Source organism: Castor canadensis, chromosome 8 (assembly GCF_047511655.1).
Source record: "Castor canadensis chromosome 8, mCasCan1.hap1v2, whole genome shotgun sequence".
Lineage (NCBI taxonomy): Eukaryota > Metazoa > Chordata > Mammalia > Rodentia > Castoridae > Castor > Castor canadensis.
Genome location: NC_133393.1, coordinates 87985282 through 88007548, shown reverse-complemented (window position 1 = coordinate 88007548; position 22267 = coordinate 87985282). Strand labels below are relative to the sequence as shown.

At 40.4% G+C, this 22267-nt stretch overlaps 1 protein-coding gene across 3 annotated transcripts in view; it reads right to left on the bottom strand.

Moving 5' to 3' along the window:
* Slc4a8 (solute carrier family 4 member 8) overlaps nt 1–20987 on the bottom strand; it is a 77163-nt gene extending 56176 nt beyond the window's left edge. The window contains exons 1-3 of one of the 3 annotated variants that reach the window (XM_074083407.1): nt 20455–20657; nt 19436–19462; nt 6480–6561 (exon numbers count right to left, since the gene is read on the bottom strand). Coding sequence is in view for 1 of the 3 variants with exons in the window: in XM_074083406.1 (XP_073939507.1) it covers nt 6480–6561; nt 20784–20825 (124 nt within the window). In the remaining 2 variants the exon portion in view is untranslated. Of the gene's footprint in view, nt 1–6479; nt 6562–19435; nt 19463–20454; nt 20658–20783 lie in introns of those variants that run through there. The other 2 variants (XM_074083406.1, XM_074083408.1) reach the window with 2 other exon arrangements.
* Nucleotides 20988–22267: the final 1280 nt, after the last annotated feature.

Below are 22267 nucleotides of genomic sequence, written 5' to 3'. Positions count from 1 at the left end.
GCAATGGGTTTCCTAAGACTGTACTCAACTTCCTTGAGAGTATGCCCCACTTTCAAGTTGGGGTAAAGTGCCTTGGGTGCTAGCTATTTCTTTTGACTATTTCCCCCTCCTTTTCTTTGCCCTCCCCTGTTTTTCCAAATTCCAAAGTACTCCCCTGTTTTTCCAAATTCCAAAGTACTAAAGCAAAATAAGGTAGAAACAGTAAGAATTAGAAGAAATCATGATTAAAGAATATTAAAATGTACAAAAGTAATATATAAAATGTTTAGTATCTGATGGAATCATACCTTTATCTTCTCCTGTCTCAGGATAGTCTTATGCACATCTAGGACATCTTTCACAGGCAGATCTCTGAATCTAATATAATCATCTTACAACTTCAAAGAAAGAGAAATAAAGAGCTAGAGGAGATCATCTGATAGGATGTAGGATTCTAGGCCTCTGATATTATCAGTATAAACTATTAAGTCCTTAAAGTATGAAAATGACAGAATTGAGTACCATCTGTTAACTAATAATGTTCCACAATGGTACTCCAAAGAAGTCCCTATGATACATCACTGAGATCAACCCAGGTGGCATTAAATTGTGCAGGTCCTGTTCCAAGTGCCAGGGATACACTAGTGAACAGCACAAAGTCTTCAGGACATACTCTAGTTGGACAAGACAGACATCATAAAAACAAAAAATCACTTCAAATATTAATAACTCTTATGAATCAAAGGTAAAGTACTAGAGTGTGTGTGATGGGGTAGGATAATTAAGAGAGATAACTAAGATGATTAGAGGGGACATTTGAATGATGAGAAGGGAGGCCATGGAAGAAGTGGGAGAAGAGTATTCTAGGAAGAGGGAAGAGTGAGTGCATAGGCACTAAGCTGGAATGTGTGGGGCTGCTTCCAAGGCAAAGAGTCAGTCAGAAGGGCCAGAGTAAAGTAGAAAAGGGAAGGAAAGGAGGTGCAGGTGCAGACCATGAAGAATACATGGGCCATGAAATACATAATTAGATCCGAGAGAACCTCTTTAAGTGACCCCTAAAATGATGACCTGAGTATTGTAAAATCTGTGCATCTAGGTAGAGCTGGACATAAAAACAGCCAGCTGGAAATAAAGAACAGCCTCACTGAGGGTGACTTTCAGTTCTTTACTAGAGCCATCTCAACCATGGGTTTCCTCTTTCCTAAAAACTCCCAGAGGCCAGCTATAACTTCCACTCTTCGAACACATCCTGAACACTTCCACCAGGCTCACACCAGAAGAATGCTAGTACTGTTTAATTGTAACTACATTCTAAAGAGAAATTAAAGAGGCAGTAATTGGGCATTAGAATCTGTTATTAAGTCTCATCTTATTGACTAATTTACTCAATGTCACTAATACAGTAAAACAAGGAGTTTGGACCCAATGATTTCCCAGGTCTTATCCAGATGATGGTGAGTCAGGTACTAATACTGGAGTCCTAGGAAAGGTTCAAGTTAGGTCATTCTTTGCAGATGACATAGCACTGCAATTGTTCTCACTATTCTTACTTATTGCTGAGCCCCTTCTGTGGTCCTTACTGACTAAATAATATATGGTTTTGCTTGATATCTAAATTCCCACTAGGCAAGTCTGAGGCATACTGGGAAAGACATCTTTCAGATGCCTTTTTGATGGTTCTGTAGGAAGTAAACTAAAGCTTACATCTTAGAGAAGGAAGACTTTGACTGCATTTTGAAAACACCAAAGAGACAGGCAGAATTGACAACAAGCTCAGCAGGAGCCAGAACTAAGGAGCATCAAGTGGCTGTCAGAAAATCAGACATCAGTTTCTAAGCTGGGGATTCCGAAGCAGGGATTTGGATTTTCTTTGTGAAATTAGCAGAAAAGATGATAAACAAGTAGACATTAGGAAATTAATACAGCACCACTAAAGTCCAGTTCATCTAACTGAGATCTAGCAGCACAGTAATTTCACCAAACTAATGCTGTGGCCACTTTGCTAGCCATTCAACTACCCTCCTACCCAGTCGCTGTCCCCTTTATCTACCCAAACATCATTTCTTCCCAGCTAATTCTTTCATCTTTTGTAGTCAGTGTCAGACCTAGTCTATTAGGGTTATCTGTGTGCAAATAAAGTATTCTAATTTAGTAAAACTTACAAGAAAGAGGAAATGTCTGTGTAGTTTTAAAATATATATACTCAGAGCAACCATTAGTGAACTGACGCTGAATCTTGTGGGAGAGGACAGAAGCCACAGGTGTGACCCGCTATAGGGTAGACATGGCCTATAATGTTCAATGCAGTGTGCACATATACTGTTTACCAAGGACTCACACAGAACTCATTAGCAAATACTAAAGGATATTCAACTCCTCTGGGCTTACAGATTGACCCAAAGTCAGTAACCACAGGGGGAAATCTAACATGCGAACCAATGCAAGCCCTCTTTTTTTCAAATTATAAGGATGACCAAATGGTTCTTGTCTCACTTAAAGACTTAGTAGAAGGCATTAAATTTATTCCAGTTAAATTTAACTCTTGTCTCAGTTAAAGACTTAGTAGAAGGCATTAAAATTACTAGATTTACCCATAAATCTAGTAATTAATCAGGAATAATGATCTGCCAAAAACAATGGAAAAAGCTATTCTTCTAACAAAAGCAGTGGAATCCACTGAAACATATAGTGGACTATTGCTTTTCTTCAGTTTATCTTTGGAAAATTGTTCTAATGTTTCCTTTTGATTCTTCCCAATGTCATGGTTTCATGCACCTTTTCTTTTTTATTTTTTTATTCATATGTGCATACAATGTTTGGGTCATTTCTTCCCCCTTCCCCCACCCCCTCCCTTACTACCCCCTCATCACCTCCCTCTCTCCCCCACCCCCTCCATACCTAGCAGAAACTATTTTGCCCTTATCTCTAATTTTGTTGAAGAGAGAGTATAAGCAATAATAGGAAGGACCAAGAGTTTTTGCTAGTTGAGATAAGAATAGCCATACAGGGAGTTGACTCACATTAATTTCCTGTGCATGTGTGTTACCTTCTAGGTTAATTCTTCTTGATCTAAACTTTTCTCTAGTTCCTGGTCCCCTTCTCCTATTGGCCTCAGTTGCTTTAAAGTATCTGCTTTAGTTTCTCTGCATTGACGGCAAAAAATGCTATCTAGTTTTTTAGGTGTCTTACCTATCCTCATATCTCCCTTGTGTGCTAAAGCTTTTATCATGTGATCAAAGTCCAATCCCCTTGTTGTGTTTGCCCTTGATCTAATGTCCGCATGTGGGGGAGAACATACAATTTTTGGTCTTTTGGGCCAGGCTAACCTCACTCAGAATGATGTTCTCCAATTCCATCCATTTACCAGCGAATGATAACATTTCGTTCTTCTTCATGGCTGCATAAAATTCCATTGTGTATAGATACCACATTTTCTTAATCCATTTGTCAGTAGTGGGGCATCTTGGCTGTTTCCATAACTTGGCTATTGTGAATAGTGCCGCAATAAACATGGGTGTGCAGGTGCCTCTGGAGTAACCTGTGTCACAGTCTTTTGGGTATATCCCCAAGAGTGGTATTGCTGGATCAAATGGTAGATCAATGTTTAGCTTTTTAAGTAGCCTCCAAATTTTTTTCCAGAGTGGTTGTACTAGTTTACATTCCCACCAGCAGTGTAGATGGTTCCTTTTTCCCCCCGCATCCTTGCCAACACCTGTTGTTGGTGGTGTTGCTAATGATGGCTATTCTAACAGGGGTGAGGTGGAATCTTAGTGTGGTTTTAATTTGCATTTCCTTTACTGCTAGAGATGGTGAGCATTTTTTCATGTGTTTCATTTGAATTTCTTCTTTTGAGAAATTTCTGTTTAGTTCACTTGCCCATTTCTTTATTGGTTCATTAGTTTTGGGAGAATTTAGCTTTTTAAGTTCCTTATATATTCTGGTTATCGGTCCTTTGTCTGATGTGTAGCTGGCAAATATTTTCTCCCACTCTGTGGGTGTTCTTTTCAGTTTACAGACCATTTCTTTTGTTGAGCAGAAGCTTTTTAGTTTTATGAAGTCCCATTTATCTATGCTATCTCTTAGTTGCTGTCATGCACCTTCTCTTACTGATAGAATTAGCTTATGCAAAAATATCTATATTTACAAAGCCTTTAACAATGTCTAGACAGTAAATCTCAGCCATTGTTCTGAAAATGGGGTAGAGAATGGTTTATGTCATGTGGGTAGCAGATATGAATAAAGAGGGGAGAAGATCCAAAGATTTCTCTGTAGCCACAGAACCTTATATCATGGCATGTGTATCACTAAATCAGAACACAATTTACTTCTATCTTCCATCAAAGTGGGACTGGTTTTATTCTGTGCCTTCAAGAGACACCAGAGGGCAGGGGGTGGGAGGAAAAGAAAAGAGAGAAACACCACCACCCCGCATGTAGCCTGAGTCCTACAGTTGCACTTCAGAGTGAGTTAGGGTAGAACTCACAACATAGTTAATCTTACAACAAATTCCAATTTACTCCTCTCTTCTCCAGAGCTGCTCTTAAACCTTATCAGGCCTGGAGCATGGGCACCATTTTTTGTCTTCTATTTGCCTATAGTATTTTTATTTTTAAAAAATGCTAACACAGAAAAGATAGTAGTTTGCAGAAAGATCTATGCATAAAGGAACACTTCCCAACACACTGTCCTCCAGTAATGTCATTATCATTATGCAGATTTCTTTTCCAGCAAAGTAGAGCATGCATATGGAAAGGATGATGTCATCTGGAGATGCTGCTCCTCCTGTCAGTTCCTCAGCTGACCTCTGTGGATGAAACCTAGTCCTCAGGACCAAAGAGAGGTTGCTCAGCTGCATTATTCTACTTCCAAGTAGATGAGAGTGTTCATAAATGTTTACCTCTTTGCTGAGAGCAAAGGTTCAGTGGATGATTGCTAGAGGACAACTAAACTGATAACAATGTGCCCCGAAGGTGTAATGGGATGATAAAGAGTCAACAGAATTATTAGAGCGGAAGAGGAGGCAGGAAGAGAAATGTGCATGTGATGGTTGAATGGGTAATGTTGGATACTGTCCTGCCTTGGAAGCAGTATGGTAGTATGAAAAGATCAGGATTCTATCCCATCTCCCTACTGTTAGGCTAAATGACCCCCAAGCAGTTTCACCACATGTAAAAAGGCAGGATACCTTAAACTACCAGGGGTACTAGGAAGACAAAAAAAGACAACTTGCATAAAGCACCTAAACTGATTCCTACTACACAAAGGACATTCAACAAACAGTAGCCTCCTGCTCTACACGCTTTCCTTCTCCCACTTTCTCCCATTTGCTAAAACCCACCTTGGCTCTTCATCCATCTGGTCAAAATAACTTGGAAGACTTGACCTTGACATTGCCAAACACCACTGACCTCTATAGAGCCACCCACATAAGTTCTCATGGTAACAGACCCAGAAGCTGAGTCAGCCTGTACAGCTTTCATTCTCTCCCCCATCTAAAGGCCAAGTTTTCTCTGGGGGTTGCACAACTTTGATGCTAAACCCATTGCAGGAACAAGCAGTACCGACAGAACATTTCACATGCTGTCTCAGGCATCCCAAAGTTGCTGTGTCACAGCCTTCAACTGTGCAGGGGATGTGCAGATATTCACAAAGGCTTCTGAGCTACACGTGGCTTCTCATTAAAGCTACAGTGGACCTAAGCCTTCCTCTAGGAAAGCTAAAAGTCACCATTAATCAGGAACGATGGCTAAATGTGACTGCTAACAACTGCTAACACTCCAGCTAGGTCACCTGGGAGAAAGGAAAGCAGAAGGACACCACACATGGTTACTTGGGGAGCTGGGAGTGGGCAGCAAAGAAAATAAGAGTAAATTAGATAGAGCCAGTCAACAAAAATGCCTCTTCCTTCCTTCTACATGAGTTAGATTTTTATATAACTTTGTGCTGTGAACTCAGAGAATACGTTACAGATGAGCTCCTGTTTTTTCCTTTTCTTGTTTAAGTGAAAACACCAGACAGAAATGGGTATAGTTAGAATAGGAAAAGCAAGTATTGGAAATGAGTAAAAAGAGGGTTTTATAACCAAATGAGTTTTTAAAAACATTTATATTTTATTTTATTTTATTTTAAATTTTTGCATTTTCAGGCAGAATCAATGAGCTGAACTGAGTACTTTGCATTCTCAAGGAATAGGCTGTTAATATTTATGCTGAATTTTATAGTGCTCAAAGTACTGTGTCATTCATAAGCCCTCCTTTACACTCTAATGATATCCTTGTCAGGTAGGTTGGGTACTATTTTTACCTCCACTCTCATTTAACAGATGAGGAAGATGAAGCTAAAGGAAATGAAGTAATTTTCTCTCCAGGATCTCACAGCTACTGAGAAAAAGTTAGGACTCATACCCAGGTCTCAGAAGGCAAAGCCAAGTCTATTCTTCCCACACTAGGCAACCTCTTGCCAAATTTCCTGTCATTGTCACACAAAACAGTGGTTCTTACCTTCTAACTCTTCTTTCTCATAATGGATATTGAGAATTGTACTGGTCCCACCCTGATCCACCACAGCTTCTTCATCTGGTCTCTGTTTAAACACAAATAAGCAATTACTCACAGCAGTGCACATACATTCACTCAAACACTTAAGTGCATTTTAAAAATTTGAACCTCACAATAACTTTGAGATACAAATATGCAGCCATTCTCTTTTTTCATTTTATAAATGAGCACCTGAGACCCAAAGAACTTTAAATAATTATGGTCCAAGGCCACAACTCTGGTAAAAGGTAGAGCTAAACCTGAGCCCTAAATCTGCAGTCCTGTGACTGCAGATCCTGTGTCTTTGTCACCTCTCTACTCTACCTATAATCTGTACAATGAATTGGCACTTTGCAAATGCTGCCAAGCCTGTTGCCTCATTTGATGTAGACCATTCTCCTTGACCTCCTTGAGTGCTACACTGTCTCCTCTCTTGTCCTAAGGTTCATCTTCTAAAGGCTCATCATCTAACTGTAATTCCCAGGGAGGAGCTCTCAACCCTTTGTTTCCCTCCCTGGAGTCTTACAATTTCATCTGCAGCATGAAGTTTAATGGCTTAGTACTTATACTATACCCCAAAATCCATGTGTTTGAAACTGAACTAAACTTCTTTCCAAATACAGCACCCTGTACTTATTTAATTATGCCTAGTCATGGCACCATCATTTCTTAGCTCATATTTGAAATTTCAACTTATTCATTTATCCATTTTACATGTATTTAGTGCCTACCATATGTCTTCGGGAGTGAGTTCCCTTTTATTACCAAGTCCTCCTTTGCAATTTCTCTCAAATTCACTTTCATTTCTCACTCACTTTACTCCACACTGTCCAGCCCTTTAAATCAAACTGGGCATGTTTCAGTGCTAATACCCCACCCACCTTCTTCACTGAGTACTACTCTCTACCTGGAAATGCCACTCTCTCCCTGCCGATCCTACCCCCTACTGGCAGCTAACACTTCTTCACCATCTCCTAGATCTCAGCCTAAATGTACTTCCTTGGAAGACTTCCCTCACTGTCCCTACTTCCAAACTAAGCTATCTCCCTCCATTTATATGGCCTGGTAGCACACTGCAATTCTCCTCAGTAATGCAACATCTCTTTCTGCTCCTTGAGGAGGGACTATATGCATCTTCTACAACATTATACCCCAGCACCAAGCACAGAGGTTTTTTCACATAGGTACTCAATAAGTCTTTGTTTTAAAAAATGAATATAATAGCACCTATCTTATTAATACCCTCACAAGACCTTGAATGGTTAAAAAACAAAAACAAAACCAACTGCTCAACTAATCTGTTTCCTTTTCAAATTTGTGACTCCTTTTCAAAATCTGTGACTCCGGCCAAGCTGTATTATCCCTGGGGCACTGTGCACAATCCCACCTTCATGCCTTTGCTCAGGTCATCTAATCATGAAACAAGCTCCCCAGCACACTAAGTCTACACTTTCCTTCCAGGTTCTGCTCAAATTTCCAGCTTTCTGTTTCAATGTTATTATTTTATAGTTATCATCTATGTCCCCCGCCCCAAACCCACTAAACCCAGGCAATGTATTTTTCCAGTGGGAAAATTTTAAAAAGGGTTTTTAAGGGCAGAGGGTAATGATTCAAGCCTGTAATCCCAGTTACTCTCCAGGTAGAGATGAAAAGGATCAAGGTTTGAGGAGAGCCCATCTCAACCAATAAAAGATGGGGTGGGAGTATGTGCCTATCATACCAGCTATGGGCAGGAAGTGTAAATAGGAGGATCGTGGTCCAGGCCGACCAGGGCATAAAGTGAGACCCTACCTCAAAAATAACCAGAGCAAAAGAGACTGCGGGAATGGCTCAAGTGGTAGAGCTCCTGCCTGGCAAAACTCTAGTACAGCCTCCCATACACACACAAAAAAAGTTTTGAGGTTAGCCTAAATAAAAATTTAGGGAAATAGATAGGATAGTCAAATGTCTACTTAGAGTATTTAACTGATTTAGTTTATAGATATATTTAAAACACATACTATTATCACCATGGGAAACTCTCCAAGATATAATATTAAGTTTTTAAAGTAAGGTGGAAAAACCATATAATTCACTGCCTTTTATCTAAGAAAGGATGTTGGAATATAAATACCAGTTTATACTTAAAATAAAGAAGAATAAACTATGAGAGGTTTTTTTTTTTAAATAGCTACCTGTGGAGAAGGTAGAGAATAAGATAGAAGAGACAAGGACAGACTAGACTTCTTTGAATTACCTTATTTTGTAAATATTTTTACATAATTTTATAACAAAGTTAGAATTTAAAGAGCAATTCCCAAAAATAAAAAAATGAAAACAAATGTTTTCAAATTGATGGTATAATTATTCCAAGAGAAATTATTCTAAATAATATCATAAACTGGGATGGGAATGTGGTTCAGTGGTGGAGTACTTGCCTGGTATGTGCCAGTTCAATTCAAACAAAAGCAAAAATATAATAAACTGACTGAACACCCTCAGTACTATACACTCTAAGGACAAAAAAACAAAAATAAACAAGCAAAAAAACCTGCTTTTCAGCTATCATTTTGTTGGTTATAGTACTGGTGTTGGTTACCTGAGACCATTGTGTATTGTGAGATATAACAGATGACTGACTATGTGAACTTATTCTGTCATACCTAGTGTTGTCGAGAATCTCAGTGAGAATTCTCAATAGAGGAGAAAGGAGACACAGTTCTAAGATAGAAGTAAAAGCCACATAGTCCTAAATTTGAATTGGAAGTATCAAAAAGAATATGATGTACTTTTATCCTTGTTTTTAAATTAATAAGCTTATATTTTTTAGCTCTGTCCTTTCAAAAGGCCTAAAACATATGATCAACTAGTAGCAATGAGTACCACGAGCACCTGGATGTGGTCTCTACTAAAAGAAATCAGAGTTCCTTGGAAAAATGGGTGATCACAGGGCTGAGTCAGGAAGTGTACTAGATGTGTCTACAAACATCTTGTCATATCACATAGTAAGGAAGGGCTCAAAGACAATTAGAATCATATCTAAAGCCTTCAGGAGCAACTTAGATTGGACCCTTGCCAACAAGAGGACAATCCAAGCATCAGTAAGTAATATCTTCAAGAGGATAATCCAAGCATCAGTGAGTAATACCTTCAAGAATTTGAATATATCAAATATGCTAAACTCTATGAGCTTATACCACTTTACAAATTAACAGGGGCCTGAAAGCATAGCACAGTGGTATGCCTTCTTCTACAGTGGTAGACTGCTTGCTTAGCAAGAGCAAGGCCTTGGGTTCTACTCCCAGCACACACACACCAAAAAATTTTTAACCAATTTTATCATTACCATTGGATGATAATGCTAACAAGCCAATTCATCATATTGAAAACTAATAATTTATCTGGGCTTTCCCACTTATGTACATGGAGTAAATGGGACAAGTTTATGACGGAAGAAAATAAATGAAAAAGGAATGACTTTTTAAAAAGGAGGGGGAATGAAGAATTGAATATCACCATTTTGCAAACCCTAATGGTTTGCATAGATTTTCACTGACTGATAACATCACAAAAGAGAGACATTATGGGACATGAGGTAATCTTACCAAATAAATTATCCCTGAATCTGACCAAGCCTCTAAACCCAAATAACCAATTTAGTGAAAATACCATAAAACAGAGTTCCACAGAAAATACCATGGGAGTACTATCAGCAAAATCCAGACTCTGACCTCTCAAAAGGCCAAAAGAAAATGATCAACCAGCAGCCATGAGTATCATTAGCACCTAGATTGTGGTCTCTCAAAATAACATTTTCTACCAAAAGGAATCAGGTAGATTAAAGGAGACAATGAACCAATTTCAATATGTGGACTTTATTTGGATCTTTATGCAAACAACTAACTGAAAATTTCCTTTAAAAAATTATCTATAGCTGGGCACCCGTGGCTCATGCCTATAATCCTAGCTATTCAGAAGACAGATCAGGAGGATCATTGTTTGAAGTCAGCCCAGGCAAATAGTACCACAAGACCCTATCTCAAAAAACCCTTCACAAAAATAGGGCTGGTGGAGTGGCTCAAGGTGAAGGCCCTGAGTTCAAGTCCCAGTACCTAAAAAAAAATTATCTACAGCCATGCGTGCCACTGTATTCCTGTATTCAGGGGTGGGGTCAGGACGATCATGTGCTGGAGGTCAGCCCAAGCTATGTAGTGAGGCCCTGTCTCAAAAAAAAAAAGAAAAAAAAAATTCATACACCTATCAGAATGCCAAAATGCAGGACACCAACCACACCAAATGTTGAAGAGCATGTGAAGCAACCGAATTCTTATTTATTGCTGGTGGGAAAGTAAAATTCTATAGCCACTTTGGATGACAGTTTCTTACAAAACTAAACCTATTCTTACCATACAATCCAGCAATTGTATCCTTTGTATTTAACCAAAAAAACTGAAAACTGATGTTCACACAAAAAACCAAACACAGATGTTTATAGAAGTTTTATTCATAATTGCCAAAATATGGAAGCAACCAAAATGTCCTTCAGTGAGTGAATAGATAAATGAACTATGGCACACCTAGACAATGGATTATTATTCAGTACTAAAAAGAAATGAACTATTAAGCCATAAAAAACATAGAACCCTAAATGCATATTACTAAGTGAAAGAAGCCAATTTGAAAAGGCTACAAAGGGTTGGGGACGTAGCTTAGAACAGTGCTTGGTTAGCACGCTCAAGAGCCTGGGCTCATTCCCCAGAACCATAAAAAAGAAAGGAACCATAATCTTTTAGAGGTGTGGTGGCACACATCTATAGTCCCAGCTCTTTGGAGGTAGAGGTAGGAGGACTGTTAGTTCCAAGTCAGCCTGGACTACATAGTGAGACCCTGTTGCAAAACAAAAACAAGAAACCATGCAAGAGAAAAGGCTACCTATTGCATATAGTACATTATGGAAAAGGCAAAATTAGGAGGACAGTAAAAAGAATAGTGGTTGCCAGATGCTAGAGAGGAGGGAGATGAAAAGGTGAAGCACAGAGAATTTTTAGGACAGTGAAACTGCTCCGTATGATACTACAATGGTGGATAATGTCATCATATAATCTGTCTAAACCTGCAGAATATCCAACACCAAGAGTGAATCCTAATGTAACTATGGCCCTAGGGTGATAATGTCGTGCCAGTGTGAAGTCTATCAATTGTAACAAATCAACTGTAGGGGAGAAGGGGCTGTGTGTGTGGGGTAGGAGGTAAATGGAAAATCTCTGTACCTTCCTCAGAATTTTACTGTGAAAACAAAACTGTTCTAAAAAATATATAAAGTCTTTAAAAGTCAAAACAAAAAATCTGACATATGGGACAATTAGAAATTTAAATACTGACTAGAATGTTTATGACATTTTAAAAAATTATCATTTTAGTTGGTACTGTGTTTATTTTTTTTAAAGAACTTATCTTTTAGAGATACATATGGAAATATTTTCAGACAAAACTGAAAATTTATATATATTTAAAATGACACAATGTCAAAATAATTACTTTTTATACATTTCATAAAGTAATATCATTCAAAACCTTCAAATGCATCTTTAACATCAGTATCTTCCTCATCACTGCAGGTGCTTTGATTTAATTAACACAATTTTCCAGAGCATATCGGTTTCACTTCCGGCTAAGTACAATTATAAAGACTCTCATACATTGTCTTTCCTGAGGAATAATTTTTAAGTTGAAAAAAAACTTGGTTTCATTTTGTACTTATTTCTTATTTGTTTGTCTAGCCTATCATGAATGCCCTGACAGCAGGAGCTTACAGTAGCCTCCCCTGTAAATGGCTTGTGCTCCTGTGAGTTCCACGAGGGTGGATACTGTTTTATATTTACTTTGTGCCTAACTCCCAATACAATGTCCAGCACATGTATCCAATAAACTTCAATGAGTGAATATTAGCTTAATGAGTTCTTTATTTGATATATTTTCTCATAAAACAATATATAGGCCAGGTGCTGGTGGCTCACGCCTGCAATTCTAGCTATTCAGGAGGAGGGAGCAGGAGGATCACAGTTTGAAGCCAGCCCAGGCAAACAGCTCATAAGAACCTATCTCAAAAAAAGCCCATCACAAAAAGGGGCTCAAGTTCAAGCCCCAGTACCATAAAAAAAAAAAAGGATAATTTTATATAGGTAATTACTTATGTTGGCTTATCCACTGGTTTTTAATATCCAGAGTACAGGGATCAATTAATTATGATGCTTGGTACTACCTACAGACACCTGACACAGCACAGAATACAGTAAGAATCTGAAGGGAGGAGGAGGGTTAGGAAGGAGAAATGATTGATTTCCTTTTTTTTTTTTTTTACTCCAAGACTATAAAATCAAAATGGAAGGAATAAAGTCAATCATATGAAAAAGTCAGGTTGGAAAACTTGTTAGTTTCTTTAATTTAGATTGGCTAACCAATTTAGCCTAAATTCACTAATTGTTCACCCATTTCCTTTGTCTTTTCAAAGAAAAGAGCCACTGCCAGTAAGCAATAACCAAAGCACCTGAAAGTTCAGGCTTCATGTGAGTGTGTGAATCCTGTCTCAAATAAACCAAGTATTTTTAAAAAAATTTTTAAAGAATTATAAGGCACTGAAAATGTAAACAACTGAATAGACATTTGATTACACTAAGGAATTATGGTTACTTTTTTCTTTTACTGTTGTTACTTTAAAGTATGATAATAACTTCATGATACAGCAGTAATGTAATTTTAAAAAAAAAGAGTCCTTACTCTTTAGTGATACACACTGAACTTTTTACTGATAAAATGATATGATGTCTGGTATTTGGAGAATGGATGGAGTCACAAATGAAACAAGATGGTGTGTTCATTGCTGAAGCCAAATCATTGGTACATGATGATTCAGTATGCAAATCTCTCTACTTTGATATATGCTCCAAATTTTCCATAAATTTCAAGCATATACAAGTTTGTTTGAACAATTAAAAATGATAAAAGCATGTCTCCTTGGACTGTGCTTGCTGCAGATTCCTCAGCACTTTGCTATTATTTCCTCTGATACCTCCTCTATTTATAGTAAAGAAGGTTTCTCATGAACCCATGAATTTCTAGGGTACCTATAAATGGGGTTCAGACAATCTATGGTAATATGTGTGACCATGCATTTTGAAAAAGGACATGATCCATTGCTTTCATCCCATGATTAGGGGGGCTTGTGACTCAGAAAAGATGAAAATCATGAGAACTATATCATATAAGCTGAGGTAGAAAAAGGAAAGGCAGAAGGGAGGGAAAGAAGAGTGTACTATTGAAAAAGCCCTATTTCTAAGTAATCCTCTTCTGAGTACTTCCTCCTAGAAGCTCACTAACAATGGCTACCCATCTATGCAAATGTGAACTTGGTTAGCCGGGCCCATGCCTATAATCCTAGCTACTCAGCGATCAGGAGGATCACAGTTTGAAGCCAGCACAGGCAAACAGTTGCATGAGACCCTATCTAGAAAAAAAACCCACCACAAAAAAGGGATGGTGGAGTGGCTCAAGGTGTAGGTCCTGAGTTCAAGCCCCAGCACCACAAAAAAAAAAAAAAAAAAGCCATGAACTTGGGTGCCTACTTCAAGGACGAGATAAGATAAAAAGAAATGAGGACGTTAAATACGCATTAAAGCACTGAAACTGCAAGGCAGGTCTTAAGAAAGAAAACACTGTATGAGTCTAAAAGTAATGGACAAATTAAAAGGCAGGGACAGGGCTGAGCCTTACATAGTGGTCCCAACTCCTATAAGCAGCCAAGAGGCTGCAGGTTGGAGAAGGTGATGGGCAGAGCCCACCTTCAGCCCTCTCCCTGACACACTTCCCCTGCTGCCTCACTCTGGACCTGTGGTGGTAGACCTATCCAACTGAACCCTATCTCCCTTCCTGCAGCATACCTCAGACATTTTACTCAAAGACCTCTTTCATTTTCTCCTAACGATCTGATGATTTTAGAGATTATATATAATATCCTTACACTCACCCCCTAGCCCTCATCCTTACCCCAGAACAACAACAAAAAGAGTCTTTATTGAGTTCTGATACATTTAGTCATTTAAAAATCAACAGATATTAAAAAGAAAATCAACAGGTGTAGAGATGGCTTCCATGTTTTCTAGACAAGCACTCTACTAGTGAACTACATCTTCAGTCCTACTTCCAGGGTTTCCACTCAGCAAACAGATATAATTACAAAGAAATAATATTGAGCACTTCTACATACCTAGCATTATCACTACATATAGTATCTCATTAAATCCTCAAGGCTAAGACAGACCTCACAAGAGCTAAGTGAGATAGGAAAACTCAAGTCTGTCTGTGTTCCTTATTAACATTATATGCTAATACTGCCAAAAGCAAAGAACCTGGTCATGTGAGAGGACTCAGATCACATAATCATGGGTTCATGTTCACAGTGAGAATAGCTCAAAATTCACACTACCATCTTAAATCCATAGTGTTATAGAACCTTGTACACCAAACTGTCCTTTTAATGACAGACCTCCAATTGTTCTCCATCAACTTATTCATTTCCATCTTCTTCTTCAAATAGCAGAGCATCTCAATTCTGGCCCTTGTAGACTCTGTCACTAAATCTGAACCAGGTTTCCAATTCTCTAATGCCCTCAATTACTTCCTTGCTGAATACAAACACCCAATAGCAAAAGGGAAAAAACCCAAAGTTCCATGAGGCCTTGGATGGCTATTTCAGACCTGGTCTTCTCAGTGACCATGAGCTCCTGAGTACTCATCAGCTGTCCATTCTGGCTCTTCAGCAGCCTGCTAGAGAACTAAAACTCCAAAATGTCTCATTTCTCAGTGATTCTTTCTTTGACCCACACTTGGAATCATGCCTACTCTGTACTGATTTCTAGGTTAGTACATTGTGATAGAGAGAATAATAACTCCCTACCGCCACCCCTGCCAAGGATGCATATCCTAGTCCCTAAGAATTTATGAGTTATGTTACCTTACATGGCAAAGGAGAATTAAGATAGCAGTTGCTAATCAGTTGGCCTTACAAAAAGGAGATGATTATGGACTAGGTAAAACACAAAGTAATCTCAAAAGGATCCGTAAAATGGGAAGTGGCAGAAGTGCAGAATCACAGAGGGAGATGTCTGAGAGATGCAATTTCTGGCTTTGAAGGCAGAGGAAGGGATGGAGGGAGGAACTACCAGCCAAGGAATGCAGGCAGTCTCTAAAAGATGGAAGGCAAAGAGATAGATTCTGTCCTGGAACTTCTACAAATAAACACACTTTGATTTTAGTACAGTGACACTTGTGTTAGACTTCTGACTTACAGAACTGTAAAATGATAAATTTATGTTCTTTAAACCACCACATTTGCAGTAATTTGCTATGGTAGCAATAGGAAGCTAATAATGATACATATGTTATGTCTCCCTTTGTTACTACCTTAGGAGAAACAACCAACCTCCCCATTATCAAAGATTTGTTGCTGTAACCTAGCAGCAAATCCAGAACAAACACAGTTGCTTTTCTTTGTCCTTATTACTACTGTGAGCTCTGTCTACTCTGCCAAAGCAAACCTTGAGCTAAGATAATTATCTATAGGTTTTGAAGGAAGTAAATTTGCAGCCTGAATTGCACCCAGCTCTCTGCTGAATGCTCTGCTTGGCAAGTCAGCCCACATCTCTTCTCCTGAAGCTCCCCAGCAGAGCTGGCAAAGCCAGGTAGAGAATACCCACAGGTTCCCAATTCTCACATACCAGCTAGTGTGTGTTGAGAGGGTAGAGGGGCATGGATTGTACATTGCAATGTGGTGAGCAGAGAAACCACTTTGAAGGGTTGACACTTTTGTCCAGCAACATGGAGCAAATATTTACTGACTGGTTACCATAAACTGACCATGACCCTCCGAAAAGTTGACCTACTCACTACAAAGCCATTCATTCATTTGCTCAGCAAATATTTACTGAGCACCAACATGTGCCAGACTGATTGGGCAGTAGAATTCAAGGCTCCTTCTGGAACTCTTGGGGTTTTCTGAGGTTCACCATAAGAGATAGTGTGTGACTCACTTCCCATTGGCCATTCTTCTCAATATCACTCACCAGGTTTGGTATTCGGAAGATTCCTGTAAAATGTTCCATCCAAAGCAGGCCTGATCCACATATAACCCTGGAAATTGCCCAAATCCACTTGATTCGCACCTTCCACCCCATACAGCACTACTTGGCTCAAATGCTGAGGATTCCAGCCTCTCCAGCTTCCTCTTTCAGCACTTCCTTCTGGTCAGTTCTGAAAGTGCTGATCAGGAGAACTGTGAAGCTATAAGATGTCCCCAGTTCCAGTTCAAAATAAGGGCTTTCCCTAAAGCTGTCTGATCTTCCTCTATTACTACCCCCTTTAAGAGCTTATCAATTCTTAAAATTTCAGTAACTCCTCCAGAAAGCTCATCAAAATGAATAATGCAGCCGGGTGCCAGTTGCTCACACCTGTAATTCTAGCTACTCAGGAGGCAGAAATCAGGAGCGTCAAGGTTCGAAGCCAGCCAGGGCAAACAGTTTGCAAGATCCTATATCAAAAAAACCCATCACAAAAAAAAAAAAAAAAAAAAGAAGAAGAAGAAGAATGCAGACCTTCATTAACTCAAACTAAAATGACAGCAACAGCCTCCTAGCTGGCCTCCCTCATTCCAATCTCAGCCCCATTCTAGTACATCCTTTGTACATTTTGCCACACATACTTAAGTGCTCACTCACAGCCAGGAACTGATCTAGATGTCAAAGTCACAGGCTGCAGTAAGTACAGTGAGTTTTGGAAAAAGACAGCCCTGGATTTGGCAGAGCCATGGGCAGTTCTGACCGCTTTACATCTCAGTTTCCTCATTTGGAAAATGGGAATAACAAAGGTACAGAATTCTCAGAGTTAGAGAAAGAATTAAATGTGATAATGGGGATGGAAGATGTAGCTCAGTGGTAAGTCACTTGCCTAGCATTGGAGAGGCTCTGGGTTTGATCCCCAACACCATTAAAAAAAAAAGAAGAAGAAGAAGAAGAAGAAATGCAATAGTAAAACATCTAGCCCAGCTCTTGGAACATGGCAAGCACTCAATAAAAGTTAACAAAAAAAATCACAAAGAGAGCTTTCAGGTGAACAGTAGAGATGACCACATATATATTCCATAAGTAGGGGTAGAAGTGACAGCACTTGGTAGGTGCTGTGAGCAGAGGAGACTGAATGGCAAATTCTGACAGAGTGCTAAGGAGCCAGACCCTGAAGGTCAGAATGGAATTTTCTAAATGGAGAAGAGGGAAAGATTTTTCAGTTTGAGAACCTGAGCAAAGGAGAGGTGTGTGTGATCCAATAATGGCCACCTGTTGGTCTGTGCTAATTCTGACTAGACTATGAGTTCCTTAAGGAAAAGCATCTCAGCTTTGGATACGGGAGAGTCATTCATTTACTCATGCAATTGAGCACCAACTGTATATCATGCACTGTGCTAGATGACAAGATTTTCAACCTGATTCCTGCCCTCATGCGGCTTCTATTTGAGAATAAATAAGAAATCAAAACAACGACACTTCAGATAAATTATTTGTGATATTAAGAGGCCAGCCCAGGTTTTTTGATACCCTGTCTCAAAAAAAAAAAGGAGGAAGAGATCAAAAGCATTGGGAAGGCACTGAAGGGTTTCAAATGTGATATGACATGATCTGACTTGTGTTTTTAAAAGTTCTCTCTGGTTGCTGTGTGGAGAGTGGATTGCAGAAGGGCAAGAAAGCAAGCAGATGGTACAGGTAGAAAGGCAGGGCAGTAGTCCACTAGTCCACACCAGGGAAAACAGCATAGTCTTATGATATGCAGATGTGATGTCTGGAACCGCTCCGTTTACACACGATCTACTCACTTTGCAAGGCTCATCTCCCCTGAATACAGCCTAGCTGGCATACTGGAGGCTTAAGTGATAACTGTCAGTTGGTTGAGTGTGTCTGCACCAAGTCATCCCCATTTCCTTTCCTTCTCCTACCTTCATTCTCTTTTCTTGCCTATACCTCAAGTTCCCATTTGCCTGACTCCAACCTTCATGTGGTCCTGTTTTTGCCACTCTTCCATTTTCTCTCCTCACTCCACCACCCATGAAAGGGTCACAAACTAAATGCAAAGGAGGTCATTGTTTTCTGTCCTACCCCCAGAAGCACTTGGGAATCATCAATTTCACACAACATTAACGTAAACCTAAGGGTTACTATGCTCTCCGTAACAGTACACATTCTGTACATTGAGGGCACTGTCTCCTTACATTCGTTTCAGCCTGTTCTTGCTGCAGCTAGAGAAATCTTTCAAAATAGGAAAATCTAATCATGATCTCATTTGTCCTCTCTTGAACCTTCTCTCTACTGCCTCACCTTCTCCTCCAGTGGCAACCCCTTGCTCCTCAGATAAATACTAACATCCTCAACAGGGGTTATAATGGCCCAGTATATTACAACTCTGGAATATCTCTCTCACCATTCCCCTTACTGCTCCTTATGGCTCTACCACATTGGCCTTCTTTTAGGCTGTGTCCCTCTACTCCACAGGACTTTAGCATATGCTGTTGTCTTTGTTTTCAAGTCCTGTGGATCTTCTTCTTTCCTCAGTTGATATTCATTCTTAGATCTTTGTTCAAACTTCCTTCTTCAGAAAAATCTGCTGATAGTTTATACACTCATAGGACTACCTAAAATTCTTTCAAAGCACTTATCACAATTTATATTAACACATTTATTTTTTGTGACTTTTTTTTTTAGATAGGGTCTTTCTATGCAGTCAGTCTAGCCTTAAATTCTCAGTCCTCCTGTCTCATGTGCCTTCCAAATGTATTTTGTGTGATTATTTTATCAAAAATGGTCACTTTGGTCTGGGATGTGGCCCAGTGGTAAAGCACTTACCTAGCATGTGTAAGGCTGAGTTCATTCCTGGCACCACAAAAAGAAAAAAAAAAAGTTACTTCGTCCCCTTTCCCACTAGATGGTAAGCTTCAGGAAGGTAAAACCATTGCCTATTTTTTGTTCACCATTGTATCTCAGACAGAGGTTGAATTCACACAGCCAGCCTTAAGATTAGGTATGGAAGGATTTCCCCCAAAATCTCATAGTCCTTTTTTGACTGAGCAAGCAAAGAAGGAATTATGAATCTTCTAGTAACACTATTGCCAGAAAGAAGAGGAGAGAGTCAGTGGCTGATACCCATTTTGCTACAAACTGAGGATATTTTCCCTGCCTCTTCCCAGAGCCATCAATGATGTCAACAAGGCTTTTGCTTCCAAGATTTGTCATCCTTCACCCTCTTCACAGTCCTCCTCTGCCTTTCCCCTGCAAGCCTTCTTTCTAGGACAGTAACCATACCATGTGATTGCACAAGAAAGGGGGAATGAAAACTCGATGACTACCACTCACTTACTGGTTATCTATCGCACAATAAATCTTGTTTCACAAGGCCCTCTGCAAATAGCACAACTGATCCTCAAAACCACCCAGAGAAGTAAGTCATGGGAAATATTAGCTTTTCCACTTTAACAGATGGGGAAATGAGGTTCAAAGAAACCAGCAACTTACACAAGGTGACAGAGCCAATGGGATTTGAACCTATGGACTCTAACATGTAGTCCAACGCATTGGTACATTAGCCACCCCTGCAGGTCTATTATCAATTGCTTAAATCTAGCTTTTTTCCCCCTCTTAAGTAATCGCCTGTTCCTAACCTCTCAACACTTCCCCAGTCCAGACGTGCTTCCCCACCAAGAACTTGTCGAATGTTCAATGAATGGGGGTGGGAGTCACAAAGCTGGCCACACTAATGGGGACTGTTCCCAGCCTCCAGTCTTTCTAGCTTTTCCTCTGAGGCACCAAGGAACAAGAAATAAAAACACAAAGACCAGAGCAAGGTCCTTGACTACTCTTTCGCTCACGTTCCAGGAGGACAAAGCGAGGTCAGACGCCGGCGTCTCCCACCAGGGAGGCCCGGAGGACAGAGGTCACCGCCCGCCGGTAGTCAGGACTTCTCGGCGACGCAAGGGATGCGGCAATGATGGGCCAGCTCCCAGGTTCAGCCCAAGGTCACCCTCCCTCAGCTCCGACCGGATCCCCGACCGCCCGGAGCGCCCCCTGGTGTCCCAGGCTGGCCTCCCCTCACCCTCAGGGAGTGGCCTGCTAAGCCCGGGTGGGGGGCAGAAGGAAGGAGGGTGAGCAGAGGATGGGGAGGCTGAGCCCCGGGGAGGGACGGGAGGCGGGGCCCTACCTGATAGCTGAGGACGCCGTCCGAGTTACTCCCGGCTGGCATGGTGGAGCAGAACTAGGTCTCCCCGGCGGGTTCCAAGCCGAGCGTCAGCAGCCCGCGCCCTCCCGTAGGGTGTGAGCGGACCACACGCGCGGAGACCCCCTACCCTGGAACCAGCGGTCAACCATCAACCACCTTCGCCTCCATAGCCGCCGGCCCGCGAGGCGCCCGCCGCAGCCAATCAACGAGCGGCCTGTGCAGCCAATCAGAGCGCGGAGCACGGGAGGACGCTGTCCGGCGGTACCCTGGGCTACCAGAGGGAGGAGGAGAAGGAGCTGGGGAACCAACCGCTCCCGGGCTCAGTTGCCGTGGAAACCGTCTCCCTCCCTTCAGTGGCCTCTGGGCTCCAAGGTCCTTCCAACTGCTCTCTAGAAATTGAAAAGCTCTGCTTCTGTTTGCAGCTTGCTCCTGACTCTTGAAAACCGGGGAAGTGTCGGTTTTGCCTATTTGATTTTACTCCTTGGGAGATGGTTTTTAAATTCTGAAGAAATGTCCCTCAGGATTGCAGGAAGAAATAATTGACATGCGGGAAGAAGGCTTTCTAAAATTAATTATTAATCCCTGAGCTAGTGCTAAGATTGACGAACAATAAAGAAAGCAGGCAGGCCCCTCTACAGGCTCTCTGGACTTAGGTCTTCTCCCTGAATCTCGGGAGGATAGCAGAAATCACAGAGTTGAGGTAATTACACACACACACACACACACACACACACACACACACAAGAACTTTCCACTTTTCCAAGAAATTATCTAAGACAAATTATTATTTAATAACAGAACTAGCAGAGATGAGGCAAGGTTAGAAAATGATGAGTAATTCATTCAATTTGATTTGGATTTGAAAGAAAAGAGCCTGGCTAAAATCTAACCAATCCTCTATCCCCAAGGGAGAAAAGGGGTCTTTTGTTTCATATGCACTGTCACAGGAGACTAGTTGAGTCCACATCATTAGGGGGAAAAGAATCATTACAATGATTCTCAGCCTCCAAAGGAGCTGCTACACTTGGGGAACATAGTCCAGTACATATTAAAGTTTCAACCTTTACATATGATCCCTTGCATTGTCCCTGAAGCTGGAAACAATTTCAGTGTCCCTGAAAAAGAACCATATTTCTGATATTCTATATAAGTTCCTTGCCCAGTTTGAGCTTTAATGTTATATCCACACTCTCTGTCCATCTCTTGTCCTTCGAATATATAGCTCACACACACCCCTCACCCCCATCAAAATGTTAACCATCCTTCAAAGTTGATCTCCTTTATTCCATTTTCCCCAACACCCTAACATATTTGGTGTCCTGCTTCAGAAGCCTCACTTCCTACCTTTCTCACAGCAGTTAAAGCTGTAGTTATTTAACACTTTTATTTATATGTTGACTTTAGCTTACTACAACACTGCAAGTTCTTTGAAGGCATTGATTGTTTTTCTTATGCCCTTCTGTTAC